The 26,587-nt window shown below is 39.3% G+C and overlaps 1 protein-coding gene across 8 annotated transcripts in view; it reads right to left on the reverse strand.

The window, feature by feature from the left end:
* exoc6 (exocyst complex component 6) overlaps positions 1-26,587 on the reverse strand; it is a 70,391-nt gene that overhangs the window by 11,524 nt on the left and 32,280 nt on the right. For 2 of the 8 annotated variants that reach the window (XM_026316464.2, XM_026316468.1), the window contains exons 6-22: positions 26,353-26,406; positions 24,338-24,488; positions 24,103-24,255; positions 23,467-23,535; positions 22,885-22,968; positions 16,921-16,967; positions 16,644-16,764; positions 12,976-13,047; positions 12,781-12,878; positions 10,056-10,161; positions 9,491-9,603; positions 9,236-9,347; positions 9,008-9,142; positions 8,383-8,562; positions 7,564-7,593; positions 4,465-4,606; positions 2,507-2,580 (exon numbers count right to left, since the gene is read on the reverse strand). In XM_026316464.2, the coding sequence (XP_026172249.1) occupies positions 2,507-2,580; positions 4,465-4,606; positions 7,564-7,593; positions 8,383-8,562; positions 9,008-9,142; positions 9,236-9,347; positions 9,491-9,603; positions 10,056-10,161; positions 12,781-12,878; positions 12,976-13,047; positions 16,644-16,764; positions 16,921-16,967; positions 22,885-22,968; positions 23,467-23,535; positions 24,103-24,255; positions 24,338-24,488; positions 26,353-26,406 (1,741 nt within the window). Of the gene's footprint in view, positions 1-2,506; positions 2,581-4,464; positions 4,650-7,563; positions 7,594-8,382; positions 8,563-9,007; positions 9,143-9,235; positions 9,348-9,490; positions 9,604-10,055; positions 10,162-12,780; positions 12,879-12,975; positions 13,048-16,643; positions 16,765-16,920; positions 16,968-22,884; positions 22,969-23,466; positions 23,536-24,102; positions 24,256-24,337; positions 24,489-26,352; positions 26,407-26,587 lie in introns of those variants that run through there. The other 6 variants (XM_026316465.1, XM_026316470.1, XM_026316467.2 and 3 more) reach the window with 4 other exon arrangements.

Here is a 26,587-nt window from a genome sequence, read left to right on the forward strand (position 1 = left end):
ACAAAATAATGAAACCCGCCATTGTTAAAAACTGGCAACAGCGACCATTTGTTTTTCCATTTTTATCATCTTTAGCAAGGCAAATGTCTAACACTACTCGCGAACAACATCATACTCCTACGAAGAGGTGCAGACGTTTCTGTACTTGGTGGTGTCAGGGCAGTTTAGCACTGCTGTGCTATGACAGCCCCGCCCATGTTGAGGTGGTACTCAGTTGTAATGGAAAATGACGTCCGAGCCGAGTAGAGAAGAGCCAAGTAGTGCTGAAACTGCAATGGAAAAGGGGCATTAGGGTAGTGTTCTGAAACTCTAGAAACGCCTCTCTGCCTTCCATCTCTTTATGCACTTGTGAAGCTTCACTATGGATGTCCCCTGGTAGATGCTGTTGTCTCACTGACCTGTACTGTATAAAAGTAGTTTGGATAAAACATGTCTACCTGCTCTGTTATTATGGGCTTGTCAGGAATGACAAGGTGAACTCCAGGTCCGACTAGATCATATTTTCACTCAGGGCCAGACATACTCAGAAAATGGTTTTGTGCTAATGTGTGCTGCAGTTTGCAACTACAGTCTGGTATCTGGTACTGAACCTAGAAGATACCCACTGTGAGTGCAGGAGAACACATAAGCACGCTTCACATCACTCACATCATTAAGCTCAGAAAGGAAAGCATAATGTTGTGATTTACATTACAAACTTTTTTGTTTTGGATTTATATTTCTGATTTTACTAATCTTATGTGTGTTTACTGTAAAGTTGTGGTCTGAAAGGCACTATGTAAACAAATTTGTATTATTGTTTCAATTACTCGAAACATGGTTCAGAATAACCATATAAAAAGTTACAATAACCATTAAAAATAAAATGGAAGTATAGCATAATGGCCTGCATGTACACTCTGCCTGTGGATGTCTCCCAAACTGTTTACCTTAGGTTAGGATTAAAGTGTCAACCAAGCAGCCTGTATGAAAGCAAATCTGGACACTTACATAATGAGCCACATTGCAGAAAACTAATCTCTACTCAGAAACAGGCAGGGTTGCTATCATTAAGGATACTGAGGTCATGACCTCAGGATTTTTTCAGGGACTGCAGAGATTTTAGCCACCTCCCTGACTGTTTGCATTCTACACTTAAAAGACCTTTCAGACCTACATTATTTTTCGAGCCAGCATATTTTAATGATTTTTTTCTGGAAGGAACTATGTAACTATGTTATTTAATACTAAGTTCGAGTATCAGTTTCAGTTTATCAGTTTTTAGAGCTGAAACAAACTAAATCACATAGTTGACTAAAAGAAAACTGTCAGCCATTTAGTTTATTATTCTTATTAGATTGATAAATATTTATTAGTTTGCTAAAGTCTTTTGAAGCAAAAATGCAAATAAATCTTCTGATTTCACCATTTTCATTATTTGAAAATTATTTACATTACATTATCATTGGGGTTTGGATCATTGGGCATTTGAATACTTCAACTGGGGATCTTGAAAACTGCAATGGACATTTTTGACTGCTTCTGACATTTTGGAGCCCAAACTATTGATTACTCAAGAAAATTATTATTATATTCAACAAGATAAATGTGGTTGCTGATCATTTATTATTGGAAGCTTTTTCAATATATGTCATATTGCTTTCATACCTACAGAAAGATGCCATACATCTGAAAATTCAGCTAACTTCTCCCAGGTGTCATGCTTTGTGTTATCATCTAATAAATAGAGTGGTAATATGTATGGCCAAGTGCTGTTAAGTTCAGTTACTTGCTTCAGAAGTCATATGTAAGAAACCTTTTTTTTCAGCCTTCTTTTATTCAACACTCTCCTTGAGCATAATGCTGTGACCTGGACTGGATGCAGAGTTGAGCCTCCACCTCAGGCTCAGATTAACAGGTCAACACAGCTAATGGGACCCAGCAGCACTTCACATACCAGTGGTGTTTACAATAACAAGGTGGCGGGTTGTGCCTGTGTGTGTGTGTATGTGTGTTGGAGAGGATGGGTGGAGGACAGGTGAAAGTTGAAAAGACCAGTAATATTGAGATCTGTCACAACTGGGAAGTAAAAATCAAATGAAAACAAGTGGAAGGAGATTCAATAACAATAAACAATATAAACAAACAAAAAATAATTTTTAACTAACAGTGTTTATTCTATTCTAAAATAAATATTCTGAATACCATTTTTCTCTTCACTACTTTTATTTTTTGGTTTAAACACTCAGGTCTAAGCAATTCTGGATTTTATGGCAGTGCAGGAAAGTTTCCAAACATGGAATACCTAAAATTGCTGTTCTCCCCTTTGTACTGGTACCATATGATGGCTGCCATGGCACAAAGTGGGAGAAGGTTTTATTTCTACTCCCATATAAAAAGAACATAAAAACTTTACATTAAAAATAAAAGCTTTAAATGAAATAACTACTGTGCAAATTAAGCGATTCTAAACTTGTGCTGGCCAAGTCTGTGCACTATGTAAATGCTTTTCAGTGACACAGTTTACCTGTCGTAGGTCAATGAAGGCCAGCTGAAGTGTGTCTCCTTGGAAGCCAGGGACTGGCTCAGAACTGGCAAACACTGAAAAGAAACAAATGCAGTCACTTTGAACTTACAATACACCAGTGGTTTCCAAACTTTTGCTTGAGGACCACCCCTCTTCAAAAAAAAAAAAAAAAATCTTCTGCTTCCAAATTTCACTGGAATTTATTTTAAACACTGTAATTTGTACTTCGTATTGCAAAAAACAAAATAAATAATGTCTTTCAACCTGTCAGAAGCTAACGTTAGTATTTTCAAACACACTGTGGTCTCTCCTCATTAGGCCTGGTGAAGGTGAGGGACGATATGTGCCTTGTCATATTTTCTTGACTTTGCTTTGGAAGCTGTGCTTTGAGTTTATAAAGACTCATCTGCTGTTACATTATGTTTAGCTGGAAGCCCTCTCACAAACTTGCCTATTCACATCACCATACCGGCTGATGGTTGCTACAGCAACATCACTTCTGCACAACATTCAACAATAATGCAAATGAAAATTTTCACATTTTGCTTTGATCCATCAAGATCTCTCTGAATTTTCTGTCGCATAAGCAGCCAGTATTAGTGAATGTATGTTACGCATGGTTCCTATTGTATAAACAAAAAAAAAAACAAAAAAAAAAAAACACCATGCAATAGCTCTACACCCCCACTTTGGGAAACACTGCAATACACAGAACACAATTCAAAAGCAAGAGTTTGGCATACTTCAGTTGTTTAGGTAAAGCTTTGACTGGCATATATTGGTTTATAATACAAAACAACATCTTGCCATACTGTTCACGAAAAGACAATAGACATGATACATGATAATACATATAATATGAAGAAATTCAGTATTCAGAGTAGGATTGCCAGAAGTAGCAGCAAGAGTTGGGTGATTAAAAGTATCCTTAACAGCTTAAAATAGTCAGGGGATAGCAATGCTGCACAGTGTTGCTCTGGTTCTGCTCAGTACTCAGTACCAACCTGTGACTGTCCTGTCCTTAGCAGCTACACTATGCAAAGACTAAAAAGTGTGATTAAGGTCTCACTACTTTTGTAACTTCTACTTGGTTTGGATTTTAGTTTCTTCCTGTTTCTGTTACTGTGTGTTTCTAGTTGTACTATAGAGCTGTGCTGTGTAACTACTAATAAAAACCTGAATTTTCCAACTGTTGCTGTGTTACAAGAAGCTTTCAACTGGTCAAGGACAAGGCATGACTACAACTCAAAGTGAAAAAAAACTTTGGGTTTTTCAAAAAAAAAAAAAACCCTAAATGAGGCTCACAACGTAGCAACTGCATTCTGTGTAAATTGCAGTATTTTCTTTCATATGTAGGTTACCATATTGATGGGGTATACTGTATATTAAAAATACTCTGACAATTTTTATCAAGAGCAATATTTTTCAGAAGTAACTTATGTCAAAAAATGATAAATGATCATTACTGTTGCACACAAACCATGCATGTTATATCATCACTGCTTCTGTAATGGACAGTATGTATAATGTATTACAGCCTAAGCGGTCATTTAGACCATGTCACAAAAATGCATTACTTGTAAGAAATAATACTGTCTATACAATGGACAATAACAGACATTGCATTTCACTTATTAACTCATCTAAAGCAATTGGCAATGCTTACAATATTTTAGTGAAAAGAAAAAGTCCGAGTTCTCCTTTTTTCTCCTTTTGCAGAATTGTGGACTACCAAGTTAACAGACAAATTGTATTTGTGTGTGTTTTATTCTTGTACATTCTTGTTCAGAAAAATGAATATCTTGAATCAAATGTAATTTCTTTCTCTGGAATAAACGGTAAAAAATTTCAGGCTGAGATCAGTTTGTAATTTAATAACTGCCCCTTGTAGGTTTCTTCTGACTCGCTTCAAAGTTAAATTACAACATCAAGAAAAATAAATATTTATTGAAACTCACATTCACACTGAATGACATCTAAGTTGAACTGCTGAATGGCCCCCATGCTGATCTGTTTGAGTTCTGTGTCCAGCAGCATCTGCATCAGTGATGTGGACAGATGTTTACAGGCCGACATACAAGCTGTCTGGGCCACTTTACCCTGCAGAAAGAGAGAGTGGGACGGAGGTGAACAGAGAATGCAACTGGTGAGATTGAAAAGGGTGGGGGTTGGATGGGGATGAGGAAGAAAAAGGGGGAAAAAGGAGGAGGGGGAGACACATAATGAGGTCCATGGAAGGGGTGAACATTAATAAAAAGTATGTAGGAATTATGCACAGAAAGCTGAAGAGGAGAAGTTATGAAAGAGATTGTGTTCAACTGATCAGCGAAAAAAAAAAAAAAAATACAGGTGCAATATACAGAATACTAAATTCACAGAATTTGACAACTGCCAAACCCTACTTGGACAGAGAGGAAAACAAACACAGATTTCAGTCTGGTCACTAAAGCATGAAAACATTATTATGGAAATTTTTACCCATATCAATTAATCACAATGAAATTGCTCTGAGAGTAAATTTACTTCCAGTACAAAAATTTCAGACATATATTTATCTTGGTGAACTCTGATATACAACTGATACAAGACAAGAGTCACTGACTCATGTCTCTCACTGAAAGATATTTCTGGTGCTATTAATTTCTAAAGTTGTGCTGTAAAACATCATACATGATATGAAAACCAGATCACCCAACAAATGCAGGCAAGGCACAACATAAGCTCATATGACACTACACATACTTCCACACCATCATGTTTACAACAAGTGATTAGAAATTGTGAGCATTTCCATTACTTGAGACATCCTTGAGTTTGCTCCTTTAGTGAGCAGGCATGATTTAAGTTAATTTTGACCCTTCAAGTGTCTTAAACACTAACTTAAAATGGTTCAGCAAATTATAGTTAGTGTTTTTGGATAAACAGGAAAAGATCAGCACAATCAATTCTAAAGCAAAATGCAGCCAGCAGGTTTATTGAAAGACAGTTAAATAGTAAACTCTCCTGTTAAAAAAAACAGTGATTCATGTAATCAAAGGTAAATAAAAAAAAAAAAACAGAAATCACTGATGGAATAGGTTCTGACCTTAGACAGCTAGCAAGGATTTATATAAGAAAGTCAATGTGAGTGTTTGAGCTCCACAACATCTACACTAACATCTTTCATACTGAAACTGACCAGCAACCAGACAGTAGTGTGATTTCCCATTCACTATAAATGAGCTAGGATATCATCCTATTCATTTCAAATTCTTTAGTTCACAATATCAATAACTAATGTGCACCGATTCTACAGACTGGTAGTCAACATTAATCTCATTCACACAGAGGTTTGCCACTAAGATAAAGGCTCTCTATGTAGCCGCACAAAATGAAGTACACGTAGATTTGAAAATAAACTGAAAACTCAGTTTCAGCCTTCCATCCACAAGCTTTTTTGAAGATGTCCTGGTTGAGGGCTGTGCAGAAGTAACATCACAAAAATTATGTTGTTAGTTTTAAAGGTCTCAGTATAGTTGGGAATCTTTGGTAAATTAACTATTTGAATCAGAATTGATTCTTTGTTTAATCTTGGGGTCATTTACTCACTGAGTTGTAAATGAAACGTAGTGGTTAAGGCAGTGGTTCTCAAACTTTTCCTGCCATTCCCCACTTAAGGCCGAGCATAAAGTTTCAAGCCGCACTTCACCCCAAAAAATGACAATGAAACTTATTTCAAACTTAAAATTTTCAAATTTATTTAAAATAACTTCTAAATAAATAATAGAGTTCAAAATAAATAAAATGAAAGTGCAATTCTGTAATTACTTAGGCATGTTGCATTCTGTGAAAAAAAAAAGATTACCATTTACCATTCGATTTTCCTGCTGACGGTATTCTGCTAATATTCTTTTAAAGAAGTCGAGTGGTTTATTGACGAGATTGGGGTGCGTTGTTTCAAAGTGCCTTTTTAATTTCTTGGGTCTCATGCTGTCTACTAAAGCAACTAAAAAATGTTTGGTTCCCATTTCATTTTTTAGTAAAAAAACAAACAAACAAAAAAAAAAACACAACTACATAAGTAAAACGACCAATAACTTAAATATGCTCTATAGCTCACTTCCATTTAGTTCAGCATTGTATTCTGTGTAATCAGTTCCGCTTCAAAGAGATGTAAAGAGCTTACCTTTTAAAGCACAATGTGTAAAATGTGAAACATTTAGTGACATCTAGTGGTGAGATTGCAGAATGCAACTTTCTGAGCACCATTCACACCATTCTGGTGCATGGGAGACACACACATGGTTTTTTGGAAATGGAAGTTAAAATGCAGTACTGCTTCTACTTGGAGGAATATCCAAACATACAAATGATGTAAAATAAAGATTAACCTAATACATTCATGATGTACTTTATATTAATCACTTTATAGTTTACACTCAACTGATTATTATTTCATTTTATAATTTGTTTTTATTTTTCAGTTAGATATTTATTAATAAAATGTTTGTAACTATTTCTATGGCACTTGCGTTGTTCCATTTTCTATGGCCTCTATTGAAGCAGTGAAAAGAGACATGCAATCATGCAGTAAAGGTTCAAACTCCGACAACAAACAAATTCCACACATAAACAGAATTTCTCAACCTGGTAGTATAAAATCAAAAAGGACCAGAATAAATTATGTTCTTTGTTTTTGAAGAATCAACTACACATGAGAGTTCCTACTGTACCTGATCTGAAAACTACATTTCAAAGCAACTGCACATTTTCTGCTTTTCTAATTTGATCCCTTCTGTTTTGGAAGTATGTGTTGCACACCCTTCCTTTTACCTTTCATCATCTTATTTGGCCAGCATTTATCAGTCATAACAGGAGCTATAGCTCATTGACATACCCTTCTGAAAGTTTGTTTTTCTAAAATGCACTGTCCTCCAATGTCACAAAGTTACAACAGGTACCAGAAGAACCAACAAGCCTGAAGTCGTGGAGTTTCCACACTCAAATATAAGCATGCTTTTCACCTCCCATCTGCCTATAGTAGGATAGTGTTATAGCAGCCAGGCAGGAATACTCACCGACATGGACGCATGGTCGTTGTTGTTATTCTGAGCAGAGAAACCCCCAAAACCAACCAAAAACGGAAGAGGGGGAGGGAAAGAGGGAAAGGACAGAAAAAAAAATGTGGCAGCAATAAATGGATAGGAGGAGGTAAATTCAACTAGCGATATCAAGCATGCTTGACAAGTCAACTTAATCAAGGAATACAACAAATTAGTTAGTGCTGCTGATTACAGAAGGTGCTGGTGGGGAGACAAGAGACATTTCTGAAAAACAAAAAACTCTAGACATTCAAGACATGACGAGATGCTGGTGAGAATAACAGGCAACTCACTGACAGAGTGGAACTGAACAGACTGCTGTGGTGAGCTATCTGGTTCGCAATTTTCTATCATTAAATGTGCCTTGCTCAGTTGTAATATCATAGGTGCAAAAGCAGTGTACGGGCCAGTAACCACATAATTATAGGTGCAAAAGCAGTGTACGGGCCAGTAACCACATAATTACCATGCATACAGTATGCACAGATCACCAGCATAATACAGTCTATTCAGTGGCAAATTTGCAATGTAAAACAATTCACTTTCAGCATGCCCCTTTTAATAGGGATGTGAATAACATTTAGGAAAACAGGAAAGAGTTTGTAATTTAGGGAAAATGTGAAGACAAAAGAAAATAAGGAATTATCACAATCACTATTATCAGAAAATACAATAAACAAAGCCACATATCATTTGAAAACACTTAAATGAACTTAAAAAGCAAGAAGACAATGCCCCACAGTTGCCAGAGAGAGGTGGCAGGTTCAATGTTTCAAGCAGGTGAATCAGACTCACCGGAAGGTGAGTGAAGACCTGGAAAGTGGAACGCAGGAAGTTGATCAGATCCATGAGGTATCCAGAGGCACGGCCGTCCGACTCAACCATGCCCCATTCATAATCTGCCAGCTGGATGAACTCATCAATCTTCTGGTTGAGTTTGGTATAAATCTCTCCCTCTGCAGCATGACGAGCATCCTGGAAAATACATTTTATTAGACATAACAGAATTAAATAATGATTCATTCATCATGTGATGTTCACCCAAAAAAAGCATTTACCCTATACACAATCACTGGAAAAGTAGTGGCTGTAAAGCAGTGAATATATTTTTTTGAAATTCTTAGAATTTGACCCAGTCAGTCCATTAATATTTTGAAAGTCCATACAAGCCATATGATGTGATTACTCTATATGATATATGTATGGGGAACCAGCATGAAGTCAGCCAACCTTCTGAGTTTGTTCAGTGAACAACAAGAGGATGGTATCCCTGGAGTTGATATCAAGTACTCCATAAGATACTCATAACCAGAAAGAGCAGGAAAAGCTTTTCAAAAGTATTCAATTACAGAAACAGTTAGAAGCATCAACAGGACATATCATTTCACACATATGAACCGACATTACATTTATATTTTACCTTGAATGTTGACAAGCCATAGAGTCTTGTGGTGTGTACAGTTTCAGGGGAGACATTGGTGATGTTTGTTATAAACTCCTCCAGATACCGGCAGGCCTGCTCCAGGTGGGTGGTGTTAATGATGATCTGCACCAGCTACAGAAAGAAGGCTACAGTTTTAAACTAAATGACACAATACCTGGTTTAGATAATGTGTGCACATGATTATAACAGCAGTGTTGTTCCTACCTCAGTTAGTCCGATGTGAGGTTTCCTAATGAGGTTTTGCAGACAGCTGCTGAGTGTTCTTGTCAGCAAGAGGTTGGTTGATTTTCGCAACATGTCATCAATCTCTGTTGAACTGAATATATAAAAAAGTTTCACATATTCTACAGTTACACAACAAAGACACATAAAACCAGGAAAGATTAGAAATGTAGGAGTGCTCTAGTGTCCATCTAGACATACTGAATCTGTACGCACAATAGCTGGTCAGTGACCTACCTGCGGTGTAGTGACTCTGAAAACTTAAGGCTGGCGTAAATGAACTCTTTGACCTGTGTGTATATTTGCGGGACAGACTGTGACATTGGCAGCTTCTTAGGAAAGTCCTGCTGCTTATACACACACATTCACAAAACACAGAAAACAACCGTATTAAATGACAAACTTTTTTATGTTCACACAAATTGATTAAGTGGAAGTGTCTGTTTAAATTTGTCTATATACTCTCACCCAAAGCGGTAGAGCTGTTAAAATTGAATGTCAAATGTCCCATGAGAAGACAAATGAAATTCTGACTGAATGATTATTTTGTGTACTTTTTGAGCTGCACTATGCTTATGTTTCAATGATAATAAATGTGGGAGTTAACCAAAGGTAAGAAGGCATGGTTTCAGGGAAACATGTATAGCATATCTTCTGTGAAAGTCATTTTTGAAACATTTTCAATTGTCCACTTTGAGACTATCGTTAGGTGAACAATTTTTTTTCTTTCATTCATGTGCAACTAGGCATCTCTGGGCTTGGATTTTTAGGTTTGTGAGTCCATTGTACTTGAACTTATTACCTTCTCTATTTCAGCATCATGGAAGGGAAAGCGGCTGACAACCAGTTTATATTCCTCCTCCGTCTCCACTGGAATGGGACTGTAGTTATCCATTTCAAATATCTCCCTGTGAAAGAAAATACAATTTAGTATTTGTGCACACTTACATTTTTGTATTATTGCTCTGAGTACAGTGGGTACGGAAAGTATTCAGACCCCTTTAAATTTTTCACTCTTTGTGTCATTGCAGCCATTTGCCAAAATCAAAAAAGTTCATTTTATTTCTCATTAATGTACACTCAGCACCCCATCTTGACAGAAAAAACCAGAAATGTAGAAATTTTTGCAAATTTATTAAAAAAGAAAAACTGAAATATCACATGGTCATAAGTATTCAGACCCCTTTAAATTTTTCACTCTTTGTGTCATTGCAGCCATTTGCCAAAATCAAAAAAGTTCATTTTATTTCTCATTAATGTACACTCAGCACCCCATCTTGACAGAAAAAAAAACAGAAATGTAGAAATTTTTGCAAATAAAATAAAGTAAGATAAAATAAAACTGAAATATCACATGGTCATAAGTATTCAGACCCTGTGCTCAGTATTGAGTAGAAGCACGCTTTTGAGCTAGTACAGCCATGAGCCTTCTTGGGAATGATGCAACAAGTTTTCACACCAGGATTTGGGGATCCTCTGCCATTCTTCCTTGCAGATCCTCTCCAGTTCTGTCAGGGTGGATGGTGAACGTTGGTGGACAGCCATTTTCAGGTCTCTCCAGAGATGCTCAATTGGGTTTAGGTCAGGGCTCTGGCTGGGCCAGTCAAGAACGGTCACAGAGTTGTTCCAAAGCCACTCCTTTGTTATTTCAGCTGTGTGCTTAGGGTCATTGTCCTGTTGAAAGGTGAACCTTTGGCCCAGTCTGAGGTCCTGAGCACTCTGGAAGAGGTTTTCTTCCAGGATATCTCTGTACTTGGCCGCATTCATCTTTCCTTCAATTGCAACCAGTCGTCCTGTCCCTGCAGCTGAAAAACACCCCCACAACATGATGCTCCCACCACCATGTTTCACTGTAGGGATTGTATTGAGCAGGTGATGAGCAGTGCCTGGTTTTCTCCACACATACCGCTTAGAATTAACGCCAAAAAGTTCAATCTTGGTCTCATCAGACCAGAGAATCTTATTTGTCATGGTCTGGGAGTCCTTCTTGTGTCTTTTGGCAAACTCTATGCGGGCTTTCATGTGTCTTGCACTGAGGAGGAGGCTTCCGTTGGGCCACTCTGCCATAAAGCTCCGACTGGTGGAGGGCTGCAGTGATAGTTGACTTTGTGGAACTTTCTCCCATCTCCCTACTGCATCTCTGGAGCTCAGCCACAGTGATCTTTGGGTTCTTTCTTTACCTCTCTCACCAAGGCTCTTCTCCCACGATTGCTCAGTTTGGCTGGACGGCCAGGTCTAGGAAGAGTTCTTTTTCCATTTGAGGATTATGGAGCCCACTGTGCTCTAGGAACCTTGAGTGCTGCAGAAATTCTTTTGTAACCTTGGCCAGATCTGTGCCTTGCCACAATTCTGTCTCTGAGCTCCTTGGGCAGTTCCTTCCATGATTCTCATTTGCTCTGACATGCACTGTGAGCTGTAAGGTCTTATATAGACAGGTGTGTGCCTTTCCTAATCAAGTCCAATCAGTTTAATTAAACACAGCTGGACTCCAATGAAGGAGCAGAACCATCTCAAGGAGGATCAGAAGAAATGGACAGCATGTGAGTGTCACTGCAAATGTTTAGAAATGTAAAACACTATAACTTTTAATACAAACTAGATAAACTACTAAAAGATGTATTTATTGTAAAAGAAGATGGAAAACAGCCAATAGAAGCAGTTGGTTCCTCCTGTCTGGACCTTGCTCTTCTGTGTTGTTCCTGTGTTATTTGGCTAGCAATCACTCCTTTATATAAATATTATCAGCCAACCATGCTGCTATAAATAAAAGCACAGAGATTCAGGTGTCCACCGATCTAATTCAGCCTCTAATTTTTCCTCAGAACAGTTTTATTCTGCCACAAGCCAACGCTAGCACTATTAGCCTGTACAGTAACTGTTAGCTGTATAGTAGCTTCATATTGAGCTGAATCATCGTCACAAACGTCAATCAAGTGTCCCATATTGCACTGTAATGTTCTATGAGTGACGTCACACTGTAAAATATGACTCCCCTTCCCCTGTAGCTGTGCCTGCTGTGTGCCCAGTGTTGTCATGGAAACGGTACTACGCAAAGAGTGAAAAATTTAAAGGGGTCTGAATACTTTCCATACCCACTGTAACTCTCTCTTTTATACAAATGTATAACTTGAACAGTTATTTTTATCAAATTTCACCCATAAATGAGAATATACTGTACTTTCTATTTTCTTGTAACTGTCAGAAAAAGATATGCACTCTAAAATACCAAATATGGGTCACAGTAAAAATACAATAATTTTATACTGAACAATCACAACAGAAATTACGAAAGGAAACACCACATTACATTCAAAGCCATTGTGGTGTTTCGCAAATTCAAGACAGCTTTCTGTTTACCATTCACCTTATATGTGGGTAAACGACTGGCAGGCACCACTAATCTACACTGGCAGAGATAAAATTATGTATTTGGAGACAAGTTTACCAGCCTGCTTAGTTTCATGTGAATGTTACACAAATAAACTGATAGATAAAATATAAATAGGTCACAAATCAGCAAAGCCTACCTGAAAACCAATGCCCACTTCTTTAGCAGAGTTTCATTATACTGGTCTCTGACTTCAAAAAGCAGGTCAAACAGCCGGTTCACTGGGAAGCCATAACCCTGCACATACATATACAGACACACACAACTTAATCTCACCTGTTCTACAAATTTCAGAGTCACAAACCATTCAGATAAAGTTCAGCTCAGGACCAACCTGTAGTGTGTCAGCAAAGATGACTATGAGGTTCTTCAGCTCCAGGACCAGGTCTGGGTCATTACAGTAAGACTGCAGATTAAAAAAATAATAATAAAATAAAAAAAAAAAAAAAAAAAAGAAAACAAAATCACCAAACAACACACAAACAAAAAACAGTAGCAATACTTATATGGCAATCATTCATGAAGATGTGTCAGTAAAATCCGTAAAGCACAGTTGTTTAATTCATTAAAAAAAAAAAAAAAAAAACACTGGAAAGAGAATTACAAAGAACACAGTATCTACCACTCTGAGTAACAGAACTTGTGTGTGGTGCTTGGTGAATTCATTAATTTAAAAAAAAAAATCATTATATATTAGTGTACAGTGTATACTGTATTTTTATATCACCTTACCAAAACCAAAAATACAGTAGTATAAAGTTGGCTATAATGCTAACTATATTTTAGCTAGTACTCTAATCTTTGTTTTGATAGGTCAGATATGTTTTTCTATGGTAAGCAGCTAAACAGGGAGATGACATCAAATCTGATTTGATGTTTTAGCTTATAATGCTATACAGTAGTAGGATTTCTAATGTAACTTTAATATCCTGCTTAGTGCACTATACTCTTTCATTTCTTACTATTCCTATTTATCTTTTACATTTGTGTAGTTTCTTTCCTTTAAATTTGCTTACATTTGTACAGTAGGCTTTTTACATAGTGTATTTTCTACATTTGTATTTTATAATTTTTACTTTACTTTATTCCTTGAACTCACAGCAATTGAATAAGCAAAATTTAATAATAAACAATAAATAAAGTTGTTAGAATTTGAATCTTGAATTTAGTAACAAGATTTAATCAATACTGTTAATCAGGCACCAATTATCATTAAACTCTGTTTTTTTCCCCCCTATATCCTCTAAACTACACTATACACAGTTCATTCAGTAAGTATTCAGACCCCCTTTACTTTTTCCAATTTTGTTATGTTACAGCCTGATACTACAATTGTTTAAGTTCATTTTTTTTCTCATTAAGCTACACTTAGTGTCACATAATGACAAAATCCATCCATCCATCTTCTTCCGCTTATCCGGGGCTGGGTCGCGGGGGCAGTACCCGAATCAGGGATACCCAGACTTCCTTCTCCCTGGACACTTCCTCTAGCTCTTCCGGGGGGACACTGAGGCGTTCCCAGGCCAGCCGGGACACATAGTCCCTCCAGCGTGTCCTGGGTCTTCCCCGGGGCCTCCTCCCGGTGGGACAAGCACAGAACACCTCTCAAAGGAGGCGCCCGAAACGGATGCCCGAGCCACCTCAACTGACTCCTCTCGATGTGGAGGAGCAGCGGCTCTACTCCGAGCTCCTCCCGGGTGACAAAATGAAAACAGAATTTTAGAAATGTCTGTAAATTTATTAAAAAGAAAAAAACTGAAATATTAGATTAACACAAGTATTTAGACCCTTTACTCAGTTAACACTTTTGGCAGCAATTGCAGCCTTCAGTCTTTTTGGGTATGACACAAGCTTTGCACACCTAGACTGGGGGATTTTCTGTCATTTTTCTTTGCAAATCCTCTCAAACATGGTCAGGTTGGATGGGCGCCGTCAGTGGACAGCCATTTTCAGGTCTCTCCAGAGATGTTCAATAGGTTTCAAGTCAGGGCTCTGGCTGGGCCACTTCAAGACATTTGCAGTTGCCACTCTTGTGTTGTCTTGGCGTGTGCTCAGGGGCATTGTCATGGCTGAAGGTAGTCCTGAGCACTGGGGAACAGGTTTTCATTGAGAATATCTCTGTACTTTGCGCCATTCAACTTTCCCTCAACCCTGACCAGTCCTGCCAGTCTCTGCTGCTGATAACACCCCCACGATTGCTAAGTTTGGCCAGTGAACAAGCTCTTGGAGAAGTCCTGTTTGTGCCAAACTTCTTCCATTTGAGAATTATGAAGGCACTGAGAACCTTCAGTGAATCAGAAATTTCTTGTATTCTTCCCCAGCTCTGTGCCAATCAACAAACCTGTCTGTGAGCTCTGCAAGCAGTTCCTTTGACTTCATGGCTTGGTTTTTGCTCTGATATGCATTGCCAAGCTGTGAGGCCTTCTATAGAGAGGTGTGTGCCTTTCCAAATCATGTAGTTTAATTTACCACAGGTGGACTCCAATCAAGATGTAGAAACATCTCAGCAATGATTAGCTATAATTTACAGACATTTCTAAAGTTCTGTTTTCACTTGATCATTATGTGGCACGGAGTGTAGATAAAAATGAATTTAAATAATCAAATAAGTATCAGGCTGCAACGTAACAAAATTTTAAAAAGTGGAGGGGGTCTGAATACTTTCTGAATGTACTATATGGTAATTGCTGCCAACCTCTTCAATGTATAAATTCTGAAAGTGAAATTTACGCTTTATATTGTGCCCTGAAAAGCGTCCCTGGCAAAATTATGACTGACTGCTAACAATCTATAATGCAATGTATTGCATTTAATACAGCTTCATGATCCTACACTTACTGTAGAAATGCACAGTTGCATAAGCAAAGCTATGACCTTGAACACAGCTTCAAAGTTATGAAAATGATTTCAAGATTAAAATCTAACCACTGCAAAAAACATATATAAATTGCTAGAAGAGAAAGCACGCATGTAGCAATATTACCTAAGGAAGGAGGGACTTAGCTAAGGGTCAATCAATGCCAACAAAGTCTTTCCATTTTTCTAAAGTACAGAAGGATTTACGACCCTGAAAGCAGCATATCTGAGTCCCTTAATGCTAAGACAAGGTTCCTGCCAAACAGAGTACATGAAGACAATTTGAGATCTGACATAAAGCAGTGGCTACTGGTCTCTCTGTTTACTCAGACACACACAGGCATACATATGACCGGCTGGAGATAAAACAAAAGGAGGAAATGACAGTAGTAGCAGGAATGTGTCCCACCAGTTTAGTCTATATCTATCATTTTCTGATCTGTGCTATATGTAAATATGCTGTGATGTTTCAGTCATGAAGCATGCACCATTATGAGCATATTCTTTTAATATGTTGAAAAAGTAATGATGCAAAGAACTGGAAAATTTTCTTTTAAAAGGGATTTACACATCAAAAATTAGAAGAGGAGTTTAACAGCATTATTTGCCACAAAGTTCTACATATTTGTTCACAGATTTATTAGTGGACTAGGATAGGTCTGTGAAATAGACTTTCCAACTGTGGGGAGGAGTGTGGGGCCAAGCAGAGATGCTGCCTTTTTGTTTTCTCACCCCACACTGTGCAGCCCATTCTCTTGCCTATTAGCATATTCTTCTGGGTCATTTACAAATGACTGGAGCCCAGTGGTGAAGAATGTGCCTTCTTAATCTGATGTTATTGTTGCAATCTGTCTGTCATTAAGGTTCCAATGACCTCCTCATAAACTGCATGCGTATGTGTGTTTTGACCTTTTCTCTTGAAAGTGACATAATTAGTGTTTGTGAGTGCACTAACCTCCATAGTGTTGGTTGTGTGTGCATCTGCCAGTGAATGAAAACTCTTCCAGGATAAATAGATCCACAGCAGGCTCCATTATGCCTCAACAGTCTCCTCCTTATTCACAATCAACTTCCTGCTGGCTGTGTGTGTGTGTGTGTGTGTGTGTGTGTGTGTGTTTGTGCATTTCTTTTTGCGTGAGAGCTTACAGAGTGTGTGCGGAGCACAGCAATGATCTTGGACAGGGCCATGTTCCAGAGTTCGTCAGTGAAAGCTCTAGTCACCAGTCCCTGTGTGGCATGGAGTATGTGATCCTCAACAACAAAGAACCTGATGATACAGAGACACAGGTCTCATTACTGTTATATACAACATGTCAACACAAATGAATTTTGAAATGTTCACCTGAAATTCAGGTGAATGTAATGTTAAAGGAAACATATTCTGTACTGTGACAATGGTGTAAAAATGGGAGGAATAACTTACCCTACAATCTGATTGAAGTATCTTCTGTAGCCCTCAACTGTCTCATGCTGAGAACACACAAACACACACAAAAATCATGGTAGCCAAATGCATAAAAATATTTTATCAAGAGATTGCATAGCATTTATTTTAGTGAAATTTTGACCTCCAAAACTAGATGGCTGATTTCTAAACTGCAAACTCATGCAAGAAAGTACCATAATTATATGTCAAGTAACTATGTCATATACTGTATATACTTTATACTTTTTAGCTGACTGAGTTTAATAGTACTTGAGTATATTTTAATATTGTTTAGTATTAGTCATTTGATAAAAATGCTTTAGTTAAAAATTTAGTTTGTATGTCTGTGCAGATTCTCAGTCATCCAGGGGAGGTTATTTAGAGGTTGAGTCATGGCAACTGGACTTTCTGTTCTTTAAAGCTGAAACGTTTCGCCACCCATCCAAGTGGCTTCATCAGTCTGAGAGAGGCTGGACTGGAACCTCCAAATTTATTTCCCAGGTTAGTTTCACTCCACCCTTGGCCCAGTAGGCTCACTGAGTGGGCTAAGCAAATCAGGTGAGAGTCATTAGGCCCACGCCCCTGAGTTGATTTCACTTCACACCTAGTCTGAATAAGCTTGTTAAGTGACCAAGGGAGCGAGCTCAGGTGAGGGTTGTTAGGATCTAATGGTGGACTCATTCTGATTCCCCAGCTGTCTGCAGAGTCTGTCCTCCCTGAGAAACATTGGATTTGTTCCTTAATTTGCTGGGAACAGATGAAAGGGCAGCCTGGTATAATGAAGGTAAATTATGTCTGAGTCTTCCACTCCTGTTCAGAGAATGTTTCTCCACTTGGACATACAGTGGGTACGGAAAGGATTCAGACCCCTTTAACCCTCTGGGGTCGACGCACGCGCCGGCGCGTTTTGACGCATCTTTTTCTGATAAGGCCGAAACAAACTTAAATTACTCCGCCAATTCTGATCGTACAGATAAAAGAAGTATATCATTCAAATCTGTAAAGGGTCTAGTTTTAGTGGTATACCATCATAATAACAACAAAACGTTGTGCTTTTTTTAAATAAAGAAAGCCGACAGGGTGCGCTCTCGGACTTTTCTGTCTCTGCCATTTCTCTTCACAGACGCGTAAATAAAACAACCAGAATCTCAGCGAATACTTGCCTCATAAAAATAAGAATTATATGGCTAGAAAGCTTGAAATGTTTTCTTTTGAGTGAAACAATTCAAGTCGAAAACAAATCATCACTTTTGATTTAATCCGTATGAACGTAAGGAGAAGTCCGTTTTTTCCTGTCTCACCTCATTACAGGTAATGAGGTCCCGCCTTGTACACTGTCCACTGTTCACATGTAAATAATCTCAGGTGAACCAGGTAAATATGTGCACGCCCCCGAGAAATGACACAAAATATCAAACTTCATCATAGAATTTACTCACTTTTTCGGCGTGTTTGGATGATGGCGCGTTACACACGTGAAGCGGCGCTCCTTACATTCCACACAGAGACAAATAGTTTAGATTGTCCTCAGAGTAAAAACACTGATTTTAACTCAAATGAGGATCGTTTGGCTCCTCATTGTGTTGTATTGTACTGCACTAATCCGTCCCATCTACATTGACTGAAAGGCTCATTATGCGCGCCTTTGTCTGGTCGTTCAGTGCGTCTTTTGTGTTCTCAGGTAAATCACATGACTATTCATCCTCAGACACACCCTCTTGCATATGGCCTTTCTGGACAAAAAGTGTCTTAGAAAATTTAAATCAGTGTGTTGTTTACTGTGAATGTGTGAACAAGATGACATTCACAGCACTCTGAAGTAAACACTTTAGCCTACAACATGCTGGTCTCCAAAGTCTTGTGAACCAATGTTCTGTTTGTGTTTTATGGTCTTATTTCAGTGAGTAAAAAATTGTAGTTTTTCACTAACCATGCATAAACACTTTTTTCTCAAAAACACAATAATGTATAAACTTGAAGCTCACATATTATTGTAGCCAATTTTGTGCTGATTACAGTGTTATTAGACTTTAGACATTAATATGTTTAAAAAACACTGAAAAAAGCACAAATGTCACGACATGTCAAAATTTGTCCAGGCCCCAAAAACCCCCTCAGACCCCAGAGGGTTAAATTTTTCACTCTTTCTGTCATTGCAGCCATTTGCCAAAATCAAAAAAGTTCATTTTATTTCTCATTAATGTACACTCAGCACCCCACCTTGACAGAAAAAACCAGAAATGTAGAAATTTTTGCAAATTTATTAAAAAAGAAAAACTGAAATACTGGCAGACCTGAGAGCAGACCACATCAACCTCCTTGAACAGGAACCAGTAACCATCGCAACGGCAGATATCCGAGAAAGGGTCTCCAACATGAAGAACTGGACAGCACCGGGGCCTGACATGATCCACACCTACTGGCTAAAGAAGCTAACTGCCCTCCATGAACGCCTGGCAGCTCAAATGAACCAGCTGCTAATGGATGGGACTCACCCAGAGTGGCTAACTGAAATCAGGACAGTCCTGATCCTGAAGGACCCCCAAAAGGGAGCAGTCCCATCCAACTACCGTCCGATAACCTGCCTCTGCACAACATGGAAGCTCCTGTCGGGCATCATAGCGGCTAAGATGAGTGGGCACATGGCTCAATACATGAGCGGGGCGGTCGCTCGAGACTGTAAGACCAGGCAGACCAACCTGTGCACCGCCTGGATTGACTACAAGAAAGCCTACGACTCAATGCCTCACACATGGATCCTGGAATGCCTGGAGCTGTACAACATCAATAGGACCCTAAGAACCTTCATAAGGAACTCAATGGGACTGTGGAAAACAACCCTAGTAGCCAACCTCAAGCCGATAGCACAAGTCTCCATCAAGTGCGTCATCTACCAAGGAGATGCTCTGTCCCCGCTGCTGTTCTGCATAGGCCTGAACCCCCTCAGCCAGATCATCACTAAGACTGGCCTTGGATACCGACTGCGAAATGGGGCAACCATCAGCCACCTCCTGTACATGGATGACATCAAGCTGTATGCCAGGAATGAGCGAGACATTGACTGACTGATCCATACCACCAGGATATACAGCAACGACATTGGAATGTCATTCGGACTGGACAAGTGTGGTCGAATGATAACAAAGAGAGGGAAAGTTGTCAGGACTGAAGGAGTTGAACTCCCAGAAGGCAGCATAGCGGATGTTGAGGGGAGCTACAAGTACCTTGGAATCCCACAGGCAAATGGGAACCAAGAAGAAGCCAAAAGGAAAGCAGCCACAACCAAATACCTACAGAGAGTAAGGCAAGCCCTAAGAAGTCAGCTAAATGGGAAGAACAAGGTCCAAGCCATCCACACCTATGCCCTGCCGGTCATCAGATACCCCGCTGGCATAATAAGCTGGCCAAAAGAGGACATAGAAGCCACGGATGTCAAGACAAGGAAGCTCTTCACAATGCATGGAGGACTTCACCCCAAATCCAACATGCTGAGACTGTACGCTAAGAGGAAGGAAGGAGGCCGGGGACTGGTGAGTGTCAGAGCCACCATCCAAGATGAAACAGCCAAGATCCATGAGTACATCAGGAAGATGGCCCAGAGCGATGGAATACTTAGTGAATATCTCAGGCAACAGAAGCCCGAAGCAGAGGGAGAGGAGCATGAACCACCATGGTAGGACAAACTTCTGTATGGTATGTATCACCAAGAGACAGAAGAAGTGGCTGATATCGAAAAGTCCTACCGGTGGCTGGAAAAAGCTGGACTGAAAGACAGCACAGAGGCACTGGGAGTTTGAGGGTTCTTCGCAGTATCTTAGCTGTTCCTAGCACTGCACTCTTCTGGACTGAGATCTCTGATGTTGTTCTTGGGATCTGCTGGAGACACTCTCCCAGTTTGGGGGTCACAGTCTCAGGATGTTGGATTTGGGGTGAAGTCCTCCATGCATTGTGAAGAGCTTCCTTGTCTTGACATCCGTGGCTTCTGCAGTGGGTACAGAAAGTATTCAGACCCCTTTAAATTTTTCACTCTTTGTGTCATTGCAGCCATTTGCCAAAATCAAAAAAGTTCATTTTATTTCTCATTAATGTACACTCAGCACCCCATCTTGACAGAAAAAAAAACAGAAATGTAGAAATTTTTGCAAAGTTATTAAAAAGGAAAAACTGAAATATCACATGGTCATAAGTATTCAGACCCTGTGCTCAGTATTGAGTAGAAGCACCCTTTTGAGCTAGTACAGCCATGAGTCTTCTTGGGAATGATGTTTTTCACACCTGGATTTGGGGATCCTCTGCCATTCTTCCTTGCAGATCCTCTCCAGTTCTGTCAGGTTGGATGGTGAACGTTGGTGGACAGCCATTTTCAGGTCTCTCCAGAGATGCTCAATTGGGTTTAGGTCAGGGCTCTGGCTGGGCCAGTCAAGAACGGTCACAGAGTTGTTCACTCCGTTGTTATTTTAGCTGTGTGCTTAGGGTCATTGTCCTGTTGAAAGGTGAACCTTCAGCCCAGTCTGAGGTCCTGAGCACTCTGGAAGAGGTTTTCTTCCAGGATATCTCTGTACTTGGCCGGATTCATCTTTCCTTCAATTGCAACCAGTCGTCCTGTTCCTGCAGCTGAAAAACACCCCGACAACATGATGCTCCCACCACCATGTTTCACTGTAGGGATTGTATTGGACAGGTAATGAGCAGTGCCTGGTTTTCTCCACACATACCGCTTAGAATTAACGCCAAAAAGCTCAATCTTGGTCTCATCAGACCAGAGAATCTTATTTCTCATAGTCTAGGAGTCCTTCATGTATTTTTTGGCAAACTCTATGCGGGCTTTCGTGTGTCTTGCATTGAGGAGAGGCTTCCGTCGGGCCACTCTGCCATAAAGGCCCGACTGGTGGAGGGCTGCAGTGATAGTTGACTTTGTGGAACTTTCTTCCATCTTCCTACTGCATCTCTGGAGCTCAGCCACAGTGGTCTTTGGGTTCTTCCTTACCTCTCTCACCAAGGCTCTTCTCCCATGATTGCTCAGTTTGGCTGGACGGCCAGGTCTAGGAAGAGTTCTGGTCGTCCCAAACTTTTTCCATTTGAGGATTATGGAGGCCACTGTGCTCTAGGAACCTTGAGTGCTGCAGAAATTCTTTTGTAACCTTGGCCAGATCTGTGCCTTGCCACAATTCTGTCTCTGAGCTCCTTAGGCAGTTCCTTCGACCTCATGATTCTCATTTGCTCTGACATGCACTGTGAGCTGTAAGGTCTTATATAGACAGGTGTGTGCCTTTCCTAATCAAGTCCAATCAGTTTAATTAAACACAGCTGAACTCCAATGAAAGAGCAGAACCATCTCAAGGAGGATCAGAAGAAATGGACAGCATGTGAGTTAAATATGAGTGTCACTGCAAAGGGTCTGAATACTTATGACCATGTGATATTTCAGTTTTTCTTTTTTAATACATTTGCAAAAATTTCTACATTTCTGGTTTTTTCTGTCAAGATGGGGTGCTGAGTGTACATTAATGAGAAATAAAATGAACTTTTTTTTATTTTGGCAAATGGCTGCAATGGAACAAAGAGTGAAAAATTTAAAGGGGTCTGAATACTTTCCGTACCCACTGTATGTCCTCTTTATGCCAGCGGGGTATCTGATGACCGGCAGGGAGTAGGTGTTGATGGCTTGGACCTTGTTCTTCCCATTTAGCTGACTTCTTAGGACTTGCCTTACTCTCTGTAGGTATTTGGCTGTGGCTGCTTTCCTTGCTTTCCTTATTTATATATATATATATATATATATATATATATATATACATATATATATATACATATATACATATACACACACATATTGGTCTTTTATTTATTTTAGTATTTGTTTTAACTGTAAATTTTATTTTTGCACAGAAATAGGATTGCACATAATTTCGTTGTACTTTGTGTATAATGACAACAAAGATTCTGATTCTGATTGCTTACCATGTTAGCTTGTGGCTGCAACACTAGCCTGGCCTGTTTTTTCCTTTGTTTCCTGTAGTAGTTCTCAAATGTTTCTCGGTCACCCTGCAAACAGAGAAATACAGAAATACAATAGACTTTAACAACCACCCCACAGGCCTTGAAGCAACACAGTTACAGTTCTACTTTGACAGACTTTCAGTCTTTAGTCCTCTAACATTCCTATGGTAATGTCATCAGTAAAAAGTATGTTGACTATCAGTGTTAAAGTAATTTATTCATCATGTTACATTCTGGAATTACTGTATTAGCCACCTACATATTTTTTCTTTATTTTGATCGCTTTCCCTGAATTTTCTCCTCAGGATTAATAAAGTTTATCTTATCTTGAGTAGTATCATTCATAGTTGTAAAATTGGCCTATCAAACAAATTTTATTTGTAAAGCAACTTTTGTACAGGTCATGCAATTCAATGTGTTTTACAGATGACTGATAAGATGGTAATAAAACTGAGGACATGTGAACAACAAATACAAGCCATCGCTATAGCCCTATATGTGAAGAAGTATGCATGTTTAATAGTAAGAGGCAGGGCCACGTACCAGTACAGTGTAGATGTGTAAACACCTGTAGACAGGTGAGAAGTCCACCAGGTCCTGAGCTGTAAGAATCTGTCAAACACAGTTGAGGAAACAAGATCACTGTCAACTATACAACTATACAGTACAACTATACTCTGCTGACCTTGTTTCTGAAATGGGGCTCTTGATTGTGGACTTCCAAAAAACTTTTTGTGCAGAATTCGAATACCCATTTGTAAACCTAATTATAGAAGAAAGAACTAAACAGTGTAGCCTGAGGCTACACACACATATTGGGAAAAAAAATATATTTTAGTATAATCATGTTCTGTGAAACAGAATGGCTAAATCTCAATTCCCCTATTTTAGACAGGTCCTTCGTTGACAGGGAAGTTGTACAGGTCTGCCATGATGAAGAACTCTTATTCTGAGAACTCAGAATCAGTTTGTGACTGGGCCCTTCACATTAGGGATTGGAGGAAAAGATGTGCCATGTCTCATAAAACATGGTTCCTGCCCTTGCTTTGTTTCCATGCTTCTATTCTTCCTCGCATCTTTTCATGGCATCTTATGTGGGTGGCATTAAGATGCAAAAAAAAAGATAAGGGAAGCATGGATGCAATTAGCAGAATTGGGATTTACCCAGTGTTTTCTCACCTCTTCATCTGCTTCATCCTCGTCCCCTGAGTTGTCCATCATAAGGCCATTGTGCGTATGTGTGCGTCCATTGAGGGAGTACACAGGCTTTGTGTAGTTGCCCATACTGGCCTGCTTAGCTACTGCACTGTTAAAAGTCTTGTGCTGCTGTGCCTGGAGGAACATCACTCATCATCAATGAGCTGATAAATATCAGTGCTATTGGGGGAGGTTTCAAAGACACAGACTTGCATACCTGTCTCATGGCAGTCTCTCCAACCTTGTCTGAGTGTTTTCTGATGCTTTCCAGGAAGTCCTTAAGGTCTGACATGGAGATCTCCTTGATCTCCTCTCTCAGTCTGGGTAGGTTCTCAGCCATGATCTGACAAAACCTGTACTGACTGACCCTGCAGGGGACACAGGATAAGGAAAATACATTCATTACAAAGAATTTTCATCTTCAGATCAAATCCAACCAATAGTTTCCAGTCTTACATGAAAAAGAATGCAAAACAGCTGCCAAATTGACCAAATCTAATAACAGGATTATACATTATAATAAAATTTCCAGTGTGATTTAAGATTTAGATTTTTTCTGTAGCTCCTCCATCTCTAGACACATAAATTATCCAAGGTATCACTCATTGCCCACCACCGTCGCTTCCCACAAGTTGACAGGTGAAATCACTGTACACGATGGTAGAAGGGAATATTAAAGAGTTTAAACTTTACTCAGACCCGGACTCTGATTAGAAGTCTGCTGGTCAGGCAAATTGCCAATTGGCAGATATCTCAGAATGGCACATGGGATATAACATCAGCCACTAGCTTGTAACTAGTGCATAACATGAAATAAACGTTGCTTACAGACTGTTAACTTCAATATTACATAGTGTTATATGGTGACCACCAATAAAATCTGAAACATGTTTAGACACTGTCATGTTATTGCATAACTTTATGAAAAGGTTTAAGTAAATTGTGCAGATGTTCTTACAATCTGGCTAAGACTTCGATAGTATGTCAGTATATCTTTATTTGCTCAGTTTATTTACAATATAATTTAGTAACACAGAACCAGAAGAGTGAGTTACTGGCATCAATACTAGCACCAGGGAACCAAACAAATTCAACATCACTACATGTCTGGTTTACATTGATAAAGTGTGCACTTCAGTATATTTGTTGTGAGCAGATAAACCTTTCACTCTTTCTCCTGGTCACTGAAACAGGAACCGCAGGTTCAGACATTTGGTGTATGTGCTTGGCTGAGGAGCCAATGGTGCGAAGGTACCATCTGTGGGATTGTGACTGAACGCCTCTAAGTCAGAATTCCACCTAGACACAAAACTTTCGTGCCCCTGATACCCCAGCCAAACCTTTGTGACCCTGGTAACCTAGCCAAGGGCACATAGGTAGGGAGATCTCCGAAAAGGGCTCGGCACATGTCCAGAGTCACTGATGCCAATCGCTGTACTCAGCCTCCTCAACCAATCCGCCTTCCATGCGGTGTCAAACGCCCCGCAAGAATCTAAGCCCGCAGATGTGCGAGGTGCCATGGACATGGGTCCCGCAAGGCGGGCCGCGCACCCTGTTTCCAAAGGCAGTAAGAGGAGAGTGACGGGGCGACTGCTCCCCCAGCCGCGGCTCGAGCCCAGCCCCGCTTCGCACCCCAGCCCGACCGACCCAGCCCTTAGAGCCAATCCTTCAATTTTTACAACATACTGCCCAAAACAGCAAATATTTACACGTTGAAATGTGAATTTTGTTTGCTTTTATATGTAATAACCTCAGATTTCAGAGAAGCAAACAGATTTGCACTGCCTTCAGCAGAAGTAGGCAAAAGCACCCTGTTATTAATAAACATACAGCAGTCAGTAATAATGGTGGAGGGAGTTTTAAATAAAATTTATTTCATGCTTAAATGTCATTTGTGTTGAGACAACACTCAAAATCAATATTAATGCTGCGCTGATCATCAACAAAGGTTCACTGATGTACAACAGAAAAGTTGTCACGCCTCATTGTTTTGGTTCTATGGTTAATAATAACCATTGGTTAATGATAACCAACAACAAGACATCAAAAATAAACGTTTTCTGTCCTGTTTTCCTTAGAACATATTTATGTAGAAAAATCAGTAGCAACCTCTAAAACTGAACAGAAAATAAATCAGAAGTTTTCAATGCTAAAGCAGGTACCCCTTTTTGCTGTACATTCATATTTACACAAAATAATTTAAATAGTGAATTAATTTAAGCAGAACCCTACCGTGGGATGTAGACCGTCTCCAGCTGCTCCATGGTTTTCAACGCAGCATAGTATCTGCAGAGACATAGGGTATAGCTTCAGTTGGTAAGCACAGTCTTTAATGAAACCATTAGGAATTCAATTCAATTCAATTCAATTCAATTTTATTTGTATAGCGCCAAATCACAATACAAATCATCTCAAGGCACTTTACAAAAACTAAAACTAAAACTAAAAACCCAACAATTCCCTTATG

The sequence above is a fragment of the Mastacembelus armatus genome, chromosome 19 (assembly GCF_900324485.2).
Source record: "Mastacembelus armatus chromosome 19, fMasArm1.2, whole genome shotgun sequence".
In the NCBI taxonomy this organism is placed as follows: Eukaryota; Metazoa; Chordata; class Actinopteri; order Synbranchiformes; family Mastacembelidae; genus Mastacembelus; species Mastacembelus armatus.